At 37.0% G+C, this 22,025-nt stretch overlaps 2 protein-coding genes across 3 annotated transcripts; both read left to right on the top strand.

Moving 5' to 3' along the window:
- Positions 1 to 249: 249 nt before the first annotated feature.
- Positions 250 to 8,759, top strand: LOC141905329 (uncharacterized). 2 transcript variants are annotated; one of them, XM_074794172.1, is made up of 15 exons: positions 250 to 444; positions 1,069 to 1,189; positions 1,720 to 1,877; positions 2,380 to 2,503; positions 2,841 to 2,978; positions 3,502 to 3,611; positions 3,958 to 4,142; positions 4,552 to 4,764; positions 5,187 to 5,361; positions 5,817 to 6,356; positions 6,767 to 7,113; positions 7,363 to 7,409; positions 7,503 to 7,561; positions 7,838 to 7,972; positions 8,232 to 8,759. In XM_074794172.1, exons 1-15 carry the CDS (start codon positions 390 to 392, stop codon positions 8,354 to 8,356), a joined length of 2,532 nt encoding a protein of 843 aa, XP_074650273.1. In that variant the 5' UTR covers positions 250 to 389; the 3' UTR covers positions 8,357 to 8,759. The 2 variants fall into 2 exon arrangements, with proteins under 2 accessions (XP_074650273.1, XP_074650280.1); XM_074794179.1 differs by having other exon boundaries at positions 7,838 to 7,981; positions 8,241 to 8,759.
- A 583-nt stretch (positions 8,760 to 9,342) lies between these two features.
- Positions 9,343 to 21,658, top strand: LOC141914818 (ribosomal oxygenase 1-like). Its single transcript, XM_074806129.1, has 16 exons — positions 9,343 to 9,423; positions 10,175 to 10,321; positions 10,607 to 10,745; positions 11,040 to 11,521; positions 12,136 to 12,290; positions 12,424 to 12,523; positions 12,950 to 13,063; positions 13,942 to 14,048; positions 14,338 to 14,445; positions 15,233 to 15,446; positions 16,262 to 16,366; positions 16,534 to 16,675; positions 17,295 to 17,418; positions 17,674 to 17,776; positions 17,995 to 18,081; positions 19,276 to 21,658. The coding sequence occupies exons 1-16, from the start codon at positions 9,370 to 9,372 to the stop codon at positions 19,369 to 19,371; spliced, it is 2,277 nt and encodes a 758-aa protein (XP_074662230.1). The 5' UTR covers positions 9,343 to 9,369; the 3' UTR covers positions 19,372 to 21,658.
- The last annotated feature ends 367 nt before the right edge of the window (positions 21,659 to 22,025 follow it).

Raw genomic sequence — 22,025 nt, 5'->3', positions numbered from 1 at the left:
CATCAGATAGATGGCGCCACATCCTGGTCTCGTTTTTCGACGTATAATTCAGTTTTTCTTTGTAACAGTGGCTCGTTTGTTTGTTAATTTCTATTCAATGTATGTTATTCTAGAAAATGTGCATTCGTTAACTGTTTCAAGTAAACAATATGCCTTTGGTTATGTGTCCCACCAATGAGGACAGCTCCGGTTAGTTCTTAACAAGCATTGAACTAAGGAAATTACTTCATTACGTCATTGGGGAATACCCATAGATAAAAGTTGACAATTAAACCCAATTAAACACAAGTACACAGGGCGTGAAATGCATAGTATGGAAATGTCTAACAAGTTACAAAAAGACTTGTGATCGCGAGTTAGATTTGAACAAAGAGCTGACAATCAAAAAGATGGAACTTGGTTACGCAAAGTTGAAGAAAAATGGCATTAACTTTTTGAGCAATTGTAGGTTAAAAAAATGACTTTTCTTCCTTTCTTTTTAACTTATTTAGTCACACAGGCACCATGGGCACCTGAATATGGGCATTGAAACAGGGGGAAAACATTAAATTTCCACTAGGGATACGCATTTATCTTCAACTGGCAAAAACAATTAATTATTCATTAGCAATCGTGCATCGTTCATCCACCAAATTGGGCTCAAAGCAGGAACATTTTATCCTGAAGTTGTAAACTACCATAATACACGGATGATTATCAGATAACATTGAAACCGTTTAAGCAATGTACAACAAACTTCTATAGTAGGAAAAAATGGCCAGGAAAAATTGGCCTATGTATTTGATATAGCGTAGTGCCACTATTTTTCTAGAAGGCTTGGGCCATTGGCTTGCAAGTTGCCAATTTTTCTTCCCTTATTTGCCCAGATACACAGTAAACTTCACCTTATGCATTAGTGTTTAGACCAAATATTTCACTGAGCAGAAAAATCTGAGAATTGAAAGTGTTTTCCTAATATATTTCAGTAAGATCTAATAAAGTGAAAGAGCTCATTTGAAAATTAAGGCTATCTTTCGAACATAATTGTCATGTCTTTTTGTGAAATGCTTGTCTTCTTACTTTCTACAGCGATTAATTTGAAACATGGTTTAGCCTGGACAGATGGATGCCAGTTAAACATAACGCAAGTGAAACACCTAGCTAAAGGCATTGGTGAAAACGAAAAACAAATCAAACTTGGAAACTTTGAGTAAGTTTTCTGTATAGTCGAACCTAAATTTGAAAACAAATACAGAAGGCCTATAAGAAATCGTGTTTCATAAGCCATTCTGGGAAATCTGCTTCAGGACCCAATTCGTTCTACAGTTGTGAATTAGAGTTATATTTGAGTTGAAATTAGTTCATCTGCAATGACTCTAACTAATGAAATACTAACTCACATAATTTTGTGGATTTACAGGTTACAGGGACTTCTTGATAACAGTTTACAGTATTGATACAGTATCGATGAGCGGTATCACTGCACTGTCTATCCCTTCATCGAAAATAATTTTGTATTTTTGCTTCCAATTTTACATTAGGCTTAAAGCAATTATAGAGGTTTTTTTATAAAAGGAGAATGATGCAAGTGATTGCTACTGGGTACTCAGATATTTTTGACAAGCTACCGGTATTCTTGAAAATCAGTCATTTTGAAAACAGGATGACCTTGCTGAACCGGATCAAGTCGGTCTATAGATTGACAGAATGGTGGAAGTATAAGATTTGGTTGTTTTTCAGCTATGTCGAAAGCGTTTGCTGGAGCATTAGTAAATCTGGTTACTGTTTTCTGTGTGTTGTACATCGCGATACCGTTTCGATATGGAATATAGAAGGATCTCATTCCGCGTTATCGTCGAAACAACTTCGCAAAATCTCCGTCTTACCGATAGCTCAAGGTAAGTCTTGATATTTATTTCAATCCATGGTATACTGGTACCTATGCATATTTTGAAACCACAATTAATTGCAAAGTTCTAGCCCATGACATGTTCTACGATTGCGGTGAGTCTCGAGCCCATTGATTACTGTATTTCTTTACCAAGGAGTAATGAATATTTATGTAATATTTGATTTTGTCAAACCTTTCACAAAGTGGGCATGGTGTCCCTGAACCCATAGTTTTCTTTGTTCTTAGCATGATATCATATAAGATATTAGAAAAAGATTATTAAATTTTTCCCCTTCGATCTTCACCTTGCCTGTGGAATAATTTGAACATGTTAATGATCACCTGAGCCTGGTTTTATAGACTGGTATTACCTTTAACCTGGGAGCTAACTCAATTCATTTTCAATTGAGTTAGCCCCTGGGTTAAAGATAATACCTGTTAATAAAACCGGGCCCAGGTGTAGAAAAGCATCTCACTATGAAAAAACGACTCTTTGGGATTTATTTTAGGTTGTCTGTGGAATCCTTCGAACGATGTTTTAAGCATTTTGACGAAAGATCAATGTAACTTCTACTTCAACCACCTGCAGAATAAATCAAGCTTTGCTCTACAATTGCCTTCTCTAGTTGATGGGTTTGTATGTTTTATATTTCTGCTTTATACTCCAGTAACATGGTTATACCAAAACCGTTGTACAGTACTGTTATTGTAATTTGACTATAGGGTTTGATTATTGGTCAGTTAAAATTTGATTCTAGAAGCTAACTCCGTATTCAATTTTAATCTGATAGAAAAATGAAATTCATCCAGTTTATGTGATCTCCAGATGAATTATATTCTATATTAAAATAAGTACAAGACTTGGTGGACATTAAATAATGTCAGCATCCAGATGGAAATGCAGGTTACCTTAACACTGGTCCATATATTCAGTAGGTTTAACTGCATCAAGCTTTGTTTTTGTTTTTAGTGGGAAAATATCATGTGGAACCTGGTCACCGGATGGAAACAGACTGTACCTCGGCGTCGGAAATTCGGTTGTCGAGTACTCGTGGAATAATATCAATAACATATCAGAGTATACAGTTAGCGCTTGGAAAGTCCCTAAGTAAGTACCGGTTCAATGGGGTGCCGGCATACCAGCTTTCCCGTCAGATGTGCCCACTGAGATACCAGATGAACTTGATCAAAATTAGTTCATTTTCAAGTTTGATCTCAATTTTCGGTCTTCCAATCCAAAAATTAGGCGAATCAAGTAGGCTATCGAAATGAACTCTGATTAGTCATTAGAGTTTCTATATTCCATGATTTTCATACTTCATGCATAGAATTTGAGAAATTATTGTTAGATTTTAATTGAGTTTGAGTTTTTTTAATGTAGTATTTCAATTTATATTTGGATGTAGGCATATTTTGTTACCACAATCAATTGCAAGGTTGTAGCTTATGACATGTTCTTTGATTTTGGCAAATTTCAAGGTCAAGGTCAATGGTTTCGGTATATGTTCATTAGAGAGCTTTGAATTTTCAAATTGTCAGAGCATGGAGCAATGCGGACCAGTTTTCGAATGGACATGGTGTCCCTGGACCCCTAGTTTCAAAGTTCATATCAATTGAGGTTTACATTTTAGTTTAGATGGCGATCTTTGTTGCGTTACGCCATTGAACAATGGTCAGCTCGTCTTTTCCGCAGAAATGCCACTGGATGCTTTATTAGATGATGACCTGTTTGAGACGCCAGGTTGGTAGAGAAATATATTTCACTGACGAAATATTTCACAATGTGTAACCGATTCAAATAGATCAATTAAAAGGAAGTGAACTTCAAAATCGTTCAGATTTGTGTATTTATATTAGTCATATGATTCTATCAGCTCTTGCACATTGACAATACATAAAACATATACATGTACACTGTATGGTAGCTATATTCAGTGAATCGAGCTTAATTTGTATGTTGATATCTTAGATTGATTTTGAAAACTCATGTACGTATACGTACTAATAAGCACTAATCATATCGTATCGTTTCATCTGTATATTGGATTGAATGGTATGTGAACGACGATTTTGTGATCATCTTATAGATATCGATTATGATGATGACAACGATGTAGAAAATCCTGACAAGGACAATAACAATGTAACTGGCCCTGATCAAAATGCAGCTGCTGAAGTGGAAGATAGCGTCGACGAAGATGTTATCCGACCGAGATTAGAAACCGAAACTTCCCTCACTCACAAGCTGCTGAACTTAGATATCAGACCAAAAGTATGATTTTATTCTGTTCAATCAATTACGTAAGCTAATGATTATCGATACGAAGAGTGTATCCGTAATTTGCATTTTCATTGTGCTGTATAATGCTAAACCCAGTTACACGACCACAGTAATGAATTAGTTCAACTCCTCTTGGGTCGAAATTCATACATTCGGACAACCATTTTATCTTGAATCTCCAAATCAGTGGGACAGGGTCCCTGGTATGAGACGCACTACTAGTATATCTCTGAAAAATGAATATAAGCTACTACAGTATGAAGTAATCGATTCTTCCAGAAATCCAATCGAAATAGTGACAATCATCGTCATTTGCTGTATGTGAACTTCCCAGGAGATTATGAATGTTTGTATTGATAATTTCGATGTCTTATGATGATAATAGATGTCTTTTATGTAGGAAAATGAGGTTCAAACATCACAGTTGATCGTCGTCGATACTGTTCCATACATGGACAAAGTGGCTAACGTCGCCGTACCAAATTTACTCGTTCCCAACCTGTTGCATTTTCACGCGCCTACGGTAACGGTTGTAGTGAGCGGTAACAGCCATACGCAGATTTATATGTATGACTGTCGACAAGCAGACAATCTAGTGAATATTGGAGTTATCGTAAGCATACTTAACCTCTATTGATCCCTAAGAAAAGTGAATGCCTCCTTGAAATCCCTTATAATCCAATTGTCATATAATAACATACATTAACCTAAATTGTTGATGGTGACTGATTAGATCTTCCCATTGTATCGTTTTTTTGGGAATTTATGGGACAACAGGCACATTATAATGCTAAGCAAATGATCAAATGCCTGAGTTAGATAATTTAGCAAAAACCTGTAAAGAAACTTGCTATATCTCACTAAAGATATCGAATGAATGAAAATATGACCTTCCAGGTATATCATCATTTTGAATAATAGATTGACCATTTGCATAACAGGGAATATCAGGTGACGAGAGGTTCTGATTTGCTTGCCCGAGCATCCTTTGATTCTGGTTCGAATTTTATTTACTTGAATTCGATGTACTTTCAGGAACTGGAGCCAAACGAGCGTGCGAAAGGTTTGGGAACATTCCATTGGTTATCGAAGTCTCTCAGCCAGATCGGTGTGATGGTCGGTCGTATAGATGATGATGATTCTGCATTCCTGTCGTCATCCCTAGAAAGGGAGTATAAACTTGAATTACAGGTTTATTCTGGCCCACTAGGTAAATATTGATTAAGTCGCCTCAGGGAATTGAAATTGCTATTTACCAATAACTGTTGAACTTGTAATCATGTAACAATGTATATCACTATTGACCATAATGTATTGTCCACCGTCCATTAAACTTATGTATATTAGGCTGAAATAGAATGCTACCTTGTTACTCCTAGTCAGCCAGGACATTTTAAAAACCTGCAATAAAATTTATACTCAGACATTTCTATAACTGTCGGGTCTGTTATGGTTAGCTTGATCATGATTTGAAAAAAGTAATGTACAGGGTAGATAAGCGGCCGGGTCAACTTTAAGCACAGCAGAAATGAGAAACAAGGTATCAATGTTTTTAGCCGTAAAACAAGGTTTTTTTTCATTTTGACTAGGTAACTTATCAAACTGCCACTTGATTTGTTTTCCCTTGCATGTTTCCTTGCACTTTTGAATTGGATTTCATTTTAGAAACCAGCATGCGACCGAAGTCACATTCTGTTCCTGCTGTACTGTTGAACGATGCTTCCATAACTGATGCCGTTAAAAAGAAACATAAAGATAAGAAATCAGATTCGCCAAAGTTCAAAGACCTCAAATCGGTGAAGGCTGCGAAGAGTCCAAAGTCACCGAAAGTCGATGCAAAGGAAAGCGGGCATTTTGATAAGCTATTCCGTCCATTCTTCAACCGATCCTCTTCAAAGGGACCGAAGATCATCGATCTGTCCAAGAACCAAGATGAAAACGTCGAATTAGAGGTTGAGACCGTAAGCTTTGCCGAGCAGGCGGCTGTTTTCCGCCAGGAATTGTATTCCTTAGACGAAGAAATCTTAGTTCCAATTCCCTCGGATAAAAAGCGGATATCCATCGAAGACGAATTATCTGTTGGCAGTCCGTCGCAAAGTGGAAGCATCACGATGAGCAGTCGATCAAATTCTTTGCCCAATATTCTAGACCAGGTCCAAGAAAATATCGCGAAACTCGAGTCTGAAGAAACACCTGTTCACCCTGGTAAGAAATTAAAACTTAAATTTATGATTAGGAATACGCCGCTCTTTCTGAATAAACCACCAAGTTTTGCCAAAATCCTTGTAGAATTCATAAGTGCTTTCTGATTTTGAATTGACTGGTTCTGAATAGGGAGGATTGTCTAGTGCAGCGCTCATATTTGAGAACAATGTATTTTTCAGGGTGACCACTTACCCAGAAATCAGGGAAAAGTCAGGGAATTTTTGTAAAAAAAAAGCTTAACATCTGGGAAATTTGTTAAGATGCTACATCTTGTGTAAAATCAAACACTTTCCTTCTATGCCTAATATATTTGACTGTGTTGATTGATTGGAAAAAACGTGCATATCAGGGAAAGTCAAATAAAAGTGGCCACCTCTGTTTTTACCAACAGGTATATGGTTATTTTCCAGATTTGGCCGTTGAAGATAATCCAAATGTTTCTAGTAGTAAAGAAAAGGCAACAAAGAAGAAGAAAAAACATCACAAAAAACACAAAGCGAAATCCACTGAAAATATACATAATATGGTGCATGAAGATGTTGCTTATACATCTAGCGAAGTCATAGATGATGTACAGGACGAGTTAGAAGAAGATGGAGCTTCTGTCCCTTCCGCATCCGCTACTGCTGAAAGTCAATCTATTCTGGAAGATCGACGGGATGAATCGAAGGTTGCAATGACAACTGATGTCGCCACTGCGGCGAATGATGAATACGTTTCAGAGATATCAGCCATTGAATGTGAAGTCAAACAACAGGTAAGCTAATGAAGAAAATTTACCACGAATCTAAAAGATTGAAAATCTAAAGAGTTCAAAATAGGGACATACTGATAGGATACCCCAGAAATAGAATTTAGAATTTCCTTTTCAATCCTGCGTGGCATTTTCAATTGATTTGCACCTACAGTATAAAGTACCAGTAAATATGATACTGCTACTTAGGTAGCTTAATATGTTTGAATTTTGCGTCTGACAATTTAATTTAATTTATTCATGCTAATTCAGGCTTTGTTGTTGGAACGTTTGAGCAAGCAGATGGATACTTTATCCACGTAAGTGTAGAACTACCAGTAGATGTTAACATTCATTGTGATATTCATGTTAATTGTCACAACAGTTTGAAATACCTTCTCTTTATCATACAGATCGTTATCTGAAATATCTGTCGTTCAAAACTATCAATATCCTACTATTGATGAAATTGGTAAGTTTTATCAGCTAACCGTAAATATTGGGTAGATCCAATTTTTGATCCAAAATTGATATTGAATATCCATTGAATATGTTCAGTACTTCATTAGTGAAAATTATTCTCATTGAAAATGAACTGAAATGGATAACAATTACCAAACAGATACCTGTATTAGAAATTTATTGCCATTCTTTTGATCGGTGACCCAGACTGAATGTGAATGTTGAATGTCGGAGAGGGAATGGTTCCAGATTGCTTGATTTATCGATGTTTTCGAAACATTTACAGAGTTGGCGTATCTTATGTACACTTCTGAAATAGATGAAGAGTCGATACAGAAAACATTTTTATTGGATAACGGAAGATTGAAGTTTGAGGCTGTGCTGGAAGCATTCGGCCTAGTGTCCCTAGAACTGATCATAGGTGAGCATGGCACGTCAAATGTTTTTTTCTTCAGTTCCCAGAAGATGGCCTTTAATTGTTCCTGATTGTTCCATCTTTCATGGTATTGTCAAACGAATCGGCATCCCTAAAACTTAAGACTTGTTTCTTTAATACTCCTTATATCCTTGAAATTTGCCTTATCTATTCCCGATTAAATTTATCATTGATTGACAAATCTGATATCATAATGATACATTTATTTGTAAAAAGATTATGATGTAATTATTTCACCTTTTAGACGACATAGCAGTTGTTGTCAGCGCGAACGCTGATGGATACATTCCGATGAAGTTTGATTGCGGAAGTGCGATGCATATTCGAGGCAGACGGAGACACAAAACTCAAGAAAGGACCGAATTATAATTTCGCTATAGAAATATATCATGCGCAATTTCGTTCCCAATGTCTTGTTACCTAAGTAATGGTAGACTCCTTACACTGTACCGGTTAACTCGGTGAGGAATTCTGCAAAATTTCCCTAATCCCTGAATCATTGAAATATTTATGGTCCCGAATAAACTGAGTAAAGGGGACTCTACTGTATTACATATTCGCAGAGCCATGTTTTTATAAGCTTACTGATGCATAGCTTTTATAAATGCGTTTACAATGATAACAATGAGATTATTTTTAAGTCAATTTTCTGATGTGATATCCATTAAAGTTTATCATTATGATACATTCCATTTTTGATTTTGAAATTTTGATAAAATGATCATTATTATTGTTACATAATTATATGGTGCTTATATTGTAAAATAAAAAAAGGTGCTCAAGTTATCAATAAAAAATGTTTGTAGTTTTTTCTTATTGTACAATGCGGAATCAAATTTTGGCACTTGAGGAACCAGATGGTCAGTCAGCAGACCAGTGCTGAGTAACACTGCATCACTGAATCCATTCTTATCAAATAGTTTCTTTCCATCGATGACGAGAAATGGGATTTTCATCCGTATTTTCAGTATTCTTTCGTATTGTTTGGTATATATAGGTTTTAAACAAGGATATATCGTGATAACTTCAATTTAGGTAAAGGATGCAGCTTTGATAATAGCAACAATCTTAATATGGATTCGAACCCAATTTCCACGGGTTCTGACGGCTGGAATTAATCCAACCCCAAGCCGCGTACCGGACATAGACCCGGCCCGATAGAAATTGGAAAAGTTATTGCCGAAACTACATTTTATAAATCCCTATTTCAATCATAAGTTACACTAATAATGAACACAATCTACTAATATTCAAACTAATTTAATTTTTATGATTTTAGTTTAAAGTAAAATCACCTGGCAATATAACATTATAGCGGACATTTTATTTCGTCAGTTCGCTTTAGAGTTTGGGTATGGACGTGACCCATATTTTATTTTGAAATGATGCGGTCTGGCAAGAAAGTTTCGGCTTTTGCCGTTTTCAAGTCGAAAAAGGTACTAAATTCGAATTTAAACGGGATAAAAACTACAAACCCAGTAAAACCTATTTATTATTTAAGTATTTAGTTTATTTTCCCCGTGTTCCCTTGGTATTTTCTGAAGAGAATGTACTTTATTTAAACACACTTCCTGGTTTCTCTCCAATCAATTCAATTCTTTGACTTTATTGTTCAGTATAGCCTAATTAGTTGGTATTGTTGGATATTGTAATTTAAAGTATTTTAGACTTTCGATTTAAAGTATGTGTTTAGAATTTAACGAATCAAAAAAACCTAATACTTCTTTTAGCCTAAGTCTAAGATACGAACAATGCAACGCCTCGGGCTCAGGTGTGGTGAGACTGGCAGCTGTCGTCGTCATCACGCACAGTCACCACTGACTGCGTGCTGGTGGAACTCAACTGCTGTGTCTTGGTCACAACTTAATCAGCCACTTTAACCTTTGTCATAATGTCCACTTATTCTCCTTTTTGCATATTTTAATTATCAGGAAGGTCTGTGTGACGAGAACCTATTTAATGTCTGATATCTGGTCAGCAAAAGTTACACATATCTAAAGTAATTTACTGGGTGGTTGGCTACACTAGGATCTGTCCTGAAGATAGCACAGTGGATACAACCACTTGGCACTTCCAGGACTGGGTGAAGGAAGTCTCGGGAATCAAATCAATTACTTTTCACAAATAAAAGCTTAGAATTTTTTTGCGTAACTGGAATATTTGAATTTATTCTTTTCATCGTTTCAGTCTCAGAACCACGAAAACAACCCGCCGACACCGGGAAGCTTAAAAGATCAGCCGAAGGAAAAGATTTCGAGCGCAAGCAAACTGAAAGATGTCATCAGAGACAGTATCAGAAAGAAAAAGACGGACCTTGAATTCAAAAAGACGCAGGTAGTGTGTCAAGTGTTGGATTCCGCCTTACGGTTTTCGAAGTTGACTTAGATATTGTTGTCGAAGAAATATTAATAACATTACCGCATTACCATTTTTCTGATGATGAGATTTAGATTAATCTAGAAACCGTTAAATGTAGATATAATGTCATCAATTGTGGGATTGTTAATCATAGCCCGCTAGCCTTTTGATATTTAGCAAACTGATTGTAGGCTTAGCAGGCTAAAGCTTTCCTTACCACTGTGGTTAAGTTCGAGTTGAAACTCTTTCATTGTTCTCCAGAAATTGCGAATGAAAGCTGCGCGATTCATGACGAGCACTATGGATAGCCCGCTCAAACTTGAGGCGTCCGTCAAATTAACTGCATTGAAATCGAAAGAAAGTCCGAATACGGTGTCTGGGTTACCCCCAAAACCAACTGGTAAGCCACATGTCCATAGATAACAAAAATAATGAATGAAGAATACTGTTTTGATAAATTTTCTTCTCTTCGGGCAATATGGGACCACGTACAGAACCCGGTTCCACGTTGGTTAATGTTGAGTTCAATTGTGATTTTTTCTAACACTAAGAGAGTCTGATCTTAATGATTTTTACCGAAACTGAGGGACTAGGTCCATTACGCCACAAAACATACCCAACTGCTCCGGGATGGAGAAGATATATTTTACTAGTTCTAAGGACACCGTTCTTTTTTCCTTTTACGATATTTCAGATTTTAAAAAGACCAAAGATGAACCGGCCGTCGATTTATTCAAGAAAGCACTGTCTCCCGGTTTGAAAAACCTGAAAAATTTCGTCTCGCCTAAAGTCGTTAAGCCCATCGCTCCAGTCGAACCAGTCGTGCAACGCCCGTCGGTATGTTCGGTGAATTCGCCTACCGTCTCTTCGCCGAAAACGGAAACATCGCCGCAAACGCCAAGAACGTCGAGTCCGAAAGAAACAGCCTCTCCGACTGCCGTTCTTGCTTCGGGCGGTAAGAAAAGCACGAAAAAACAACAGAAAACGCCTAATCATCATACGCCGAAAAGCGAGAAGAAAACAACGCCGAAACAGAAAACGCCATCGTCCGTGATGAGCCGCAAAACGCCAGAAAGTCGTAGTAAAAAGCGTAAAAACGGTGCCTCGCCTACGTTATCATCGGCTAAACGACAAAAATACGACAATACTACACTATCAGATGATCACACTCTAGACGTACGTAGCAATTTGTTTTTAGGTCTATACATTGTTTTGTCGAAATAATTCATCTGTGTTTGGTGAAATAACGATAATTTCATGTCTAAATCTGTGTCGAAGGACTTGCGCCGCAGTACCTTTGTGATGTCATTACGCCGTATATTAGCCCATGCTCTTCGATCTAGCTCGCGTGACCTTGTGTGGCATCTCTTAGCTATTGACTCGAACTGTTTGATGGCCGTTCCTATTTAGTTACCACATTCAGACTTGGAAATCTCTACCTGCGTCTCATTGAACATGATAACACAAAAAGTTGCTATAGAAATTAAATTGTTATTATCATCAAATCCAAATCACGAAAATGTGAATGTAAATGTTGTGATTTGAACTAGATTTCTTTTCTGACCTTGTATGAGACTTGTCACAATTAATGTTTGTGATAAGATCGTGAAGAAATTTAGTTCATAGAAGTCTGCTTAAACTAACTTCTGGCCATTGAATAATGAATTTAACCAAGCACAGCAGAGCTGTCAGCTGACAGGCTGCTGGTATATAATTCACCACCATATTTGTTATATCGTTGAGATAATTCATTTGTGCACACTTTTCCATTTCTCTGACTATGAATATAGGACACCTCGCTTCGCGCAATGCCAGCAATGTCCAATTCTAGTAATGATGATGTCGATGACGAAAGCGATGCCGATTATATGTTCGACAGCAGAATAGAAGCTGACAAAATGTTCAAAGCATTGATACATCCTGTAAAGCCCAAAAAATTCTTAAGGTTCGTGCATTCAATTAAAACAACACTGGAAATCTTTCAATAAATTTTGGTCAGAAATATAAGTACTGTAAAACCAAGTCAGGTGGCTTTGATTGTGTCATATTAAGCTAAGATCGGTATGCATTTGTTGCAGTGATTTGTGGCAGCGAAAACCTCTACTAGTGAAACGACATACACCCGAGTATAATAGTGGATGGTTCAGCACAGACTTCCTCGACAAGTTACTTCGAGAGGTAAATAAGGAAACTAAAAGCACGTGCTGGTGGTAAATGGTTTGATAGATATCTTTGAAACAGATTTCTTGATTATCATGTTTTATTGTGCTATAGTTGGGTGTTTTATAATGCAACAGTTGGGTGCCAGGATTGTCATGGCAATTGTCCAGGGGCATGTTGTCCTGATAGGTGTCGGGACGAATAAGTTTGACGGGACCCTGTTGATCGAAAAGTTAAGAGAAAGGACAAACTTAACCCTCAACAGTGAAACTGGGTCCAGTACCATTACTCTCCTTCTATATCCCCAATTTTGAAAGTCTTTCGTACACTGTTCTTTGAATATTGGAAAGCTGAAGACCTATTTTCTCTGCCTTATCTATCAACGTTAATGATTTCCCTTCCTATTCTTTTTTGCCTAAGTTTGCCTTGTTCTTAATTTGTTAGAAAGAAATACTGTTTGGTGTGAATCTGGATATCACAACATACGAGAATGGACAACGTGAAACTCACAACCCGTCTGGTCGAGCTTATCCGTCCGTAGTATGGGATTATTATCAGGTAAGTTGTATGGATGTTTCCCCAGGATTGGAACCATATTGATTTTTGCTTTGTACACCACCCCAGTGGCCTACAAGCATTGTGTAACAGTAATAGTTTATCGACGATCATTGTCTCCTTACCGGTAGGTAGTGGTAACTCTGCTGACTCCTACGTAGTTTTGGGTGAAAGGCAGTAAGCCGGGTCGGGTTTCATGTTGAAAAATCTTGAAATGATTTAATTGTATACTGGGGTGTACCAGTTTCAATTGTTGTTTTTATTCAGGGTCTCTAGGACTCCTCGATTCCTTAGAAGTAAATGCCTTCTAAATGGAAAATGCTTTAAAGGGTGGTTGAAACTTAATTTCTTGATTTGAACAAAATGTCTGAAGCTTCTTTAAAATCCTTCAATTTTGAGAAATGGGCAATTCGAATTTTTTGTCTTGAATTTTTTAGTTGTTCAGTAAACTATGCCTTAATTAGTACAGTTGGGATTTGTTTTTTCCCTATTATGCTGGTGCCAAATTAGAAACCAAGTTTGGGTAGTGCGAGGGATAAAAATTTACTTAGAAAACCGCTGAAATGGTTAAACGGTATACCAATTTAGGAGTCTAGTAGACTCCTAAAGTAACTACATAAATTGCGATATCAGTAGGGAAATCTGCGATGATATGTTTACTTCGTTTTCAGAATGGTTGTTCGGTTTTCAGAATGGTTCTTCGGTTCGCTTCCTGAACCCTCACACGTTACAGTAATTGCAATATCAGTAGGGAAATCTGCGATGATATGTTTACTTTGTTTTCAGAATGGTTGTTCAGTTCGCTTCCTGAACCCTCACACGTTACAGTAATTGCAATATCAGTAGGGAAATCTGCGATGATATGTTTACTTTGTTTTCAGAATGGTTGTTCGGTTCGCTTCCTGAACCCTCACACGTTCCACAACGGTTTATGGAAAAAGATGTCGGTATTACAAGAATATTTCGGCAGCGGTGTCGGAGCAAATATGTAAGTAAAGCCTAGACATTAATGATGATCACTTTATGTGTGGAGAACACAGTTGAATAAATTGACTGATACACTAGTGTGTACAAGTCCTCAAAAAACCGTCATGCGAAAGATTGTTATGTGGTCTGATCAAAAATACGGTATGTATCTTTGCTCCGATGTTGCAATGCGATTAAGATATCTAAACAGGGTTTAATATGTCCTGGGTTTGATTAAAGAAAAACTCATTGTTGCAGTATTTAGAACGGTTATTTGAGATGAATAAAATACGATTATTCTTCCTATACAGATATCTGACACCTCCGGGGTCTCAAGGATTTGCCCCGCATTATGACGACATTGAGGCATTTGTGATACAACTCGAAGGCAAGAAACATTGGAGACTCTACAATCCTAGGTAATCTCTGGTTTCTGTAATCTGATGCATTGTGGTGTAAAGTTTTTTCCGAAAGCTCATTGCAGAATAATACATGAATTCAATATTACTGTATATTGAATTCATGTTTTCTTGCATCCATTGTTACCGGTCAAGTACACAATATCAGTGTAGATGAATACTGGGTACCTTAGAAATCCCACACACAATCATTTCAGCAAAAGGTGGAAAGTTCTTGAATGAACGAGTATATTTGGAGCGATGTTTCGGCTGTCAGAACTTTTCGTCTTTTGCTAGAATTATTGTAGGATTTCTTGCGTATCGTTACCGGTATTCAATTCTTGTAAAAAATGATGGCTTTGTTCTGAAACTGGGTCATCCTTCTTGAAATCCTTGGAAATCTGCCAATTAATTATCAGTACTGGAATGTCCTTACTTTTGAGAAATGTTCGAGTTTGTCCTGGAATTGTCCTTATCCTTGTCCTGGAAATTGAAAGTTGGCGTATGTAAATGACATATGGCCATGAATTGACGATCATCGGCAAGCATTCCTGGAAAGTCTATGGAATACCTGGTACTGTTTTGTCCTGAAATTATGGCCTGGAAAAATTCGTTTTATGTTACCTGAAATGTCCTTGATTTGTCTCGGAAGTCTGGCAGCAATGAATGAGTACAAAATCTGTTGCAAGGTCATTAGACATGATGAAAATGACATGTATTTTGATATTTGCAAGGCTTATTTGATAGCTTACAGGCTTGTTGTTTTTAGTTGTTTAAGTTTGCATTTAACCCATATTTATGTTTGCAGGACTGAAAACGAGGTCTTGCCACGGTATTCGAGCGAAAATTTTACGCAAGAAGAAATAGGGGATCCGATTTTAGATATCGTTTTAGAGGCCGGTGATTTATTGTATTTTCCTCGTGGGTTTATTCATCAAGCGGACACCCCTGAAGACTCGCATTCCCTCCACGTAACTCTATCGACTTGTCAACAAAACACATGGGGTGATCTGTTAGAAAAGGTAAGCCGATGAAGGCTACATCTTAGAAAAATTTGAGAAGATTTTCGCAACTCTCGACTTCATAGATTAGGAATGGGATATCGGCAACAGCGGGCTGCTACAGCAGATGGCGCAACAAAACACTAGTTATTCGTAGTAGTAAAAATCAGTTCATTTTCGATGAAATTTGTACATTCTTTTTAGGCTTCGAAATCCGAAAATGTCCAAACAGGTCATCAGATAGATATAAGCTTCCATTTATCACTCATTATATGATATTGATTTCACTGAAAATTGATTAGCTTATTGAAATTGAAATGTAGAAGAAATTGAAGCGCTGTAACCCAGTGCCACTAGCGGCCCTTGCGGATTATCGCCGAATCCTCGCTTAGTAACCTCAGTAACCTTGCCAGTATCCCATTTCGAAAAAGATGGCTACCAGGACTGTACATCTACTGGGTCTATAAATCCCCTATGATATCGCACTGATTACTGTGTGAAACCTCAACTTCAAAATGTATTTTTGATGTTATGTACATGTATTTTCATTGGAGCAATGGGCCTCTACTCGAGTACAGCCTCCTGGCTTGTCCATCGTACTTTCCCCTTTTCGCAAATTATTTGATGCTGTATGAAAATGTATAAAAGTTTAATGTTAAAAAGAAGATAAATGAAGAAAAATTATATTACACTTTGACGTACACGGTGGAACCTCATTACATCAAACTCTGGTTGGAGAAAAAAAACTGAATATTTAAAATAATCTTTATTCTAATTTGAATGCGTAATTTCCCTTGTATTCTCTATACATTTGACTTATTTTGATGGTTTTACAGCTTTTTCCACTGGCATTACAAACAGCGTTCACCGAGGATGTTGAGTTTCGCAAGTCGTTGCCTCGTGATTACATGCGTTACATGGGTATCGTTCACAGCGAATCAGTGAGTATAAAAACTATAGAAAAATTTTTCATCATGATTAGATCCTGCCTTATGTGGTAGTAAGAACAATATATCTAAATAATATTATAGCGGAAAAACCATTTCATTTCCTAAATTCCTGTCAGATTTGTCGAGTTTACGAAAGAACTGCTTATATTTTTTTTCAGGATTGCCCAGAAAGGAAGAAATTTCTGCGTGAAATCGAGACTCTAATGTCTAAACTATTAACTCACGCTCCAGTAGATTCGGCTTGTGATCAAATGGCTAAATCTTATGTGCATTCGTGTCTTCCACCAGTTCTTACTAAAGGTAAAAACTTGTTCCAGTTCATTTTAATGAGATGAACGTTCAGTGACCTAAGTGAAAGGCATAGCTGTCAGCTCATACAGTTTCTCCCTGTATTTTCATATGGCTGTTGCCTATTGTGTATGACATTTCGATCACTATCTTATATAGAATATTGAGCAGATTTTTACCATTAACTCACTGATGCAATTAAAAGCAGTGGAATCCCAGTCGAATTATGTACTTCGATTTGAACATAGAATTCTGTAAATTCCAACGCTGATCACACAACTATATCTTTACTTCGATTTCCGATTTCAAAATTAAACCTCCTGTTTTGCTCGTGGCAGGTGTGGTGGGTTTGTAAGGGACTAGTCAATCAAAAAAAATCAAACGAAATTTACCAACTTAATAAATAACAGGGTCAATACCAGTACCTATTTATTTAAGATAAAAAAAGCAGTGGAAAAGCTGTTGTCATCTTACATCTTAGTAATTAAAAGTCGTGTTCTATTCTTAATCATATCTTTATGAACATTTTCCTAAGGTTGGCAGCTCCGGAAAGCTTATAGAAATGTTTAGATTTTATCGAGCAACGGTTGAAGGGCGTCGGTTGAATTATTGTTCGGTTTCGTAATTTCAGCTGAAAGAGCGACGAGTATTGTGATGACGGGCGAGATGTGGGACAAGAAAAACATGAGAATAATAGGTCGAGCTGAATTGGATCCGGACACACGCATTAAGATCATACGCAACGGTGCAATTAGGTAAGCAGTTAATGAAACATTTATATTGTTACCTATGACTGGAACAAGGGGTGGATCTAGAGGCCAATTTTGAACTACTTGTCACATCCCAAAAGGGCAAAATTCGCCAATTACCTTTGTTGACATAATGAAAAGGGGCACTCAAACAGATTTGATGGACCTGTACAAGTCCCCCCTGGATCCGCTCTTGGGAACACTGTGGGGACCCTATATCTCAAAACTGCAAATAGAAATTTTAGAATTGTTTTGCTGTAGATTGGTGATGGAAGAAGGCGACAAAGTTCGCGTGTATCATTCGCTGGAAAACGCTCGCGTCTATCAAGAAAAGGACATACAACTGGTCGAAATATCAGCTGAGGTTTGTGTTGATTTACCTATTTGGGAAAATATTTTCTTTGTCCTTTTGGCTAAATAAAAAGAAACGAATGTAAAACGCGAGAAAAACATCCGATCCATGAAGCAGGATACTTCTACCGGCCAGTAGTAAATCAAGTGTGATCTAACCCTTGCAAGTATTATTCTATTATTCTACTCATGCTGGCTGCAGTTGTTAAACATGGGTATAATATTTTTCAGGTGGCGCCAGCTGTAGAATTTCTGATGCATAAATACCCGTACTTCGTGACCGTGGATGAATTGCCTCTCGAAAATCTGACTGATAAGGTAACAGCATACACGCCAAAGTGCTCGGTAGGCAGAATTGATGCCGCTGAATTTTGGCTCTAGCTCAGTTTTTGCTCAACACTGACCTTACAACATTTTTAGCCTACTCAGTGTTTTCAATAAGAAATTAACAAGCCAGGTCCCTTTGAAAAACAGGAGGGTCCCATAATATGTCACAGTCCCGGAAATGAAAGCTGGTTTGAAAAAACAGGCGGGTCCTTTACAAACGACAGACGGGTCTGGGACCTGGGACCTGGCTCTTATTGAAAACACTGCTACTATGAACTTCAGTACCTGTGGGTTATTGCATTCGATTTTTGCCCATTATCCATTCATCCATCCATCTGTAGACAGAATCCCGATATTTTCGTGGTGGAAGTTTTCTATGATTGTCGTGAGAGTCACGGTCCATTGGTTTCTTTCTAAATTCTATGTTCACAAGAGGGGGCGTTGAAAATTGAAATTGTCAGATTGACGATTTTTGTAGACAACTACCCTGAACCCCTCGTTTATTGGTGTTACAGTTAGATGGGACCGGGAAGTACAATATAAGCAACTTTTCAGTTTATCCCAGGGTTACACGTGGGTTTTACTCGGGTTTTCATTTGTGGGACTTAAACGAGGGGTTTAATTAGCTCTGCCTGCCAAACATGTACTGTATGGCAAAAATTTCCCATCACTTCGCTTGTTTCTAAACTCTAATGATAGACGGCAAATTCATTGCACAACACCAGTTAGTTAAATGCCCTTAACTACTAAAGCAGTCTGTCATGCAGTGTGTTAGTGATGTCATCTATTAAAATGGGGCTTAAAATGCCTGGAACAGCATATTTTCTACAAAACACCCCATCTGCACTGGTGATTCCTACAAATCGTACCAATCTAAGAAGAAATACTACTTATTTGACCTGAAAAAGCTGAGACCAGATGAATGGAGATATATATATATATATATATATATATATATATATATATATATATATATATATATATATATATATATATATCAATATAATTCTAGTTTTTGTTTTATGCATTTCTATTTAAAAAAAACTGAAATCTCAGCACGGCGCTGCATTTCCTTAAAAAATAGGCAGAAATCTAGAAATCAGAAATCTACCGTAGCAAAGAATGACGATGGCGTCTGCTCTTTTGAATACGCGTTTCTTAATTGTTTATTTGATGTATTTACAGATGGATATAGCTCAATTGCTCTATGAGAATTGTTTGATCGTGACCGACGAACCGTTGGACCCTCTATCGGAGGAGGAAACGTCCGATGATGAATGATTGCGTGTGGATTTCTTTCGTTCGACGAACGACGCGGATAACTTTCATCTCGCCAGCTAGCGATAGCGTCTTTCTAAGTTGATGTGCAATGGATTGATAAATGTGCACGAATTCCCGGTTTTATTCGTAAACCCGTTTATGAGGGGTTTTGCTTGGCGGCTCAAGCGCTAGAGAATACTTTATCGGTTGGCCCACAAGTTAGACGAGCACGTGGAAACTTAATTTTCTATTTATGAACTCGTAACGAACTCGCAGATTCCACATATAGCTAACGCAGTACATACTGGAGGAACTCGTCTGCATGACGGCGCCCGGAAGATGAACTCTAAAACTTTTCAGATATTCATTTACTTCATTGTCTGTCGTATGGTTTCATTTTAATCATTTTAATTGAGCCGATTTAATTTGTCGCCGTACGCAGGTTTGCACGAGTTGCTTAGATTAAAACGCCTCGGATAATGTAAAAGTACGAGAATACTTTATCCGGAACCCATCTTTGCGCGAACAGCTGAATGCAGTAATTAACGTTTAAAGTGCAAGCCTCGTCTAACTAGATCGGCAGACCTTTTCTCTTATCGTAATGAATACGTCATGCAGTTCGGATTGCAATTACATCAAACGTCACGAGCATAATTTCCGTTAATTGTACGTTTCTGCATTATATCTCGATATCATGTGTCTTTGATATTTGATATCGCGTTTTATTTTTATCATTCCCATTCGACAATTCAACCCGATATATATCTGCAGTTGACAGCGGTGATACAGGGTTCTTACAGGATCTTTGAACTCGCGGAAAGTTTTGGAATAAGAGGAATTTTTTCCCAGGCCAAGGAAAAGCTATAGTATGGAAATTTTTTTTTTTCCCTATGGCTATGGAAAACGTCATATGGAAAATCAGAAAATGGTCTCAAAATTGGATTTTGTCATTCTAAATGTCATACTACAATTTGATAACAAGTTTTATGAAAACACTGTTGGTGGTATTGATAATTAGCACTTAATTACCTTGGATGGGCCTCCATTGCCTGTTAGGGGTAACTTAGGGGTATGGAAAATCTATAATCTGGCTATGAAAAAGTTATAGATAACGAAATTAGGAAACCTGTAAGAACCTTGTTGATAGTTTTTCACTTAAATATTCATTTTACAAACTTCATTCCGCAAAAAAACTTTAATAATGAATGCGTTGATTTCTAAAATTCGCTGCTGAATGCTTATCTATCTTATGGACTACATTCTATCAGATTCTGTATTTTTCCGTCGTCGATCTAGACTGGTTTAATGCGTAATCGTAATTGAAATGGGATCAATCATTTATTACTTACGCATAAAATTTGAATTTTTTCAATTATAATAGAAATTGGTGACTGCTATGCCTATAATCCAAATTGACGCTAACAAATTTTTCCGAGTTCATGAAGAAGTCATTGGTAAATTTAGGGATGGATTTTTAACTAATAGCATTGTGGAAATATGAATTGTCATCTCATTCTGTAAATTCATCTTGGTGTAAATAGCGCAAGTATTCCTGAACCTTGGCAAGTAGCCTGCATTTAACTCAAAACCTGGTCTTTTTCATTCCTTCCTATCTTAACCCAGAGTTATGGAACCGAGTCCAGAAATGTCGAACGTGTTTTTGGCGTTGTAGCGTTAAAGAATGTTTTAAAAAGAAGGTTAAGTGTGGGTTATACTGTAGAAGGGTGTCTAAATAAAATGATGCCCATTCTTCGATGCCTAAAATGATTCCCTATGAAGAAAAGAGAAGTGGATATCATTTTTATTGGCACCCTTTACTGCATCCTCGACTGTTACAATGGTCATCTGTAGAAACCCTCTAAGTAAAAATCTCCCTTGGTAAAAATCCCTCCAAGTTGAATTTCGCTTCGAAATTTCAACAAACATTTTTCAATATGGTCATATTGTCATTGTTATTCAGTCTCAATTGAGAGAAATTCCTTCAATTACAAATACTACAATATGATATTGCTTTAGCTAGTAAATTCTTTTTTGTTGGAGAGGGGGGGTGGTGGAGTTTGTTTATTGAATTCGATCATTTAAACTCATCCTGTAGTACTAAACTACTGGGGGATCATTCATTTATTACGTACGCATAAAATTTGACTTTCTACCCCCTCCCCCTGTACGCAAAATCGGCCATTACTCATATACATTAAGCATTACAGTATGCAATTGCATTCATTCATTCATTTCATTTCATTTATTGTAACTTTGTACAAAGTACAGTATACAAATATCGTTCATGTAATACATAATATAATATAGTGGCAATACATACATACATATATATATATATATATATATATATATATATATATAGTGTAGTATTTAGTAATTTAGGGGGATACATCATGGAGGTTCAAAGGCCGCTTTCAGAAACTTACATAATTTGACTAGAGTATTTTTTGGGGAGTTGAAAAGGGTAATCAGTTTAAAATGACTAGGTCTTGTTAAACAGAATTGTGGTAAGCACTGTGATCTTAGAATTGTATATTCTGGACATTCATATAAAAAGTGATATTCATTTCCAATTGCATTTTGGTTGCATTTTAAACAAAATCTCTGGTTTTGGGGTGTATTACTATATCTACCGGTTTCAATCGGTAGTTAGTGATTACTACATCTAAACCGGC

This window comes from Tubulanus polymorphus, chromosome 1 (genome assembly GCF_964204645.1).
Source record: "Tubulanus polymorphus chromosome 1, tnTubPoly1.2, whole genome shotgun sequence".
Taxonomy (NCBI): Eukaryota; Metazoa; Nemertea; class Palaeonemertea; order Tubulaniformes; family Tubulanidae; genus Tubulanus; species Tubulanus polymorphus.
Note: the sequence above shows the minus strand (reverse complement) of the source record. Positions and strands in the feature narration are given on the sequence as shown.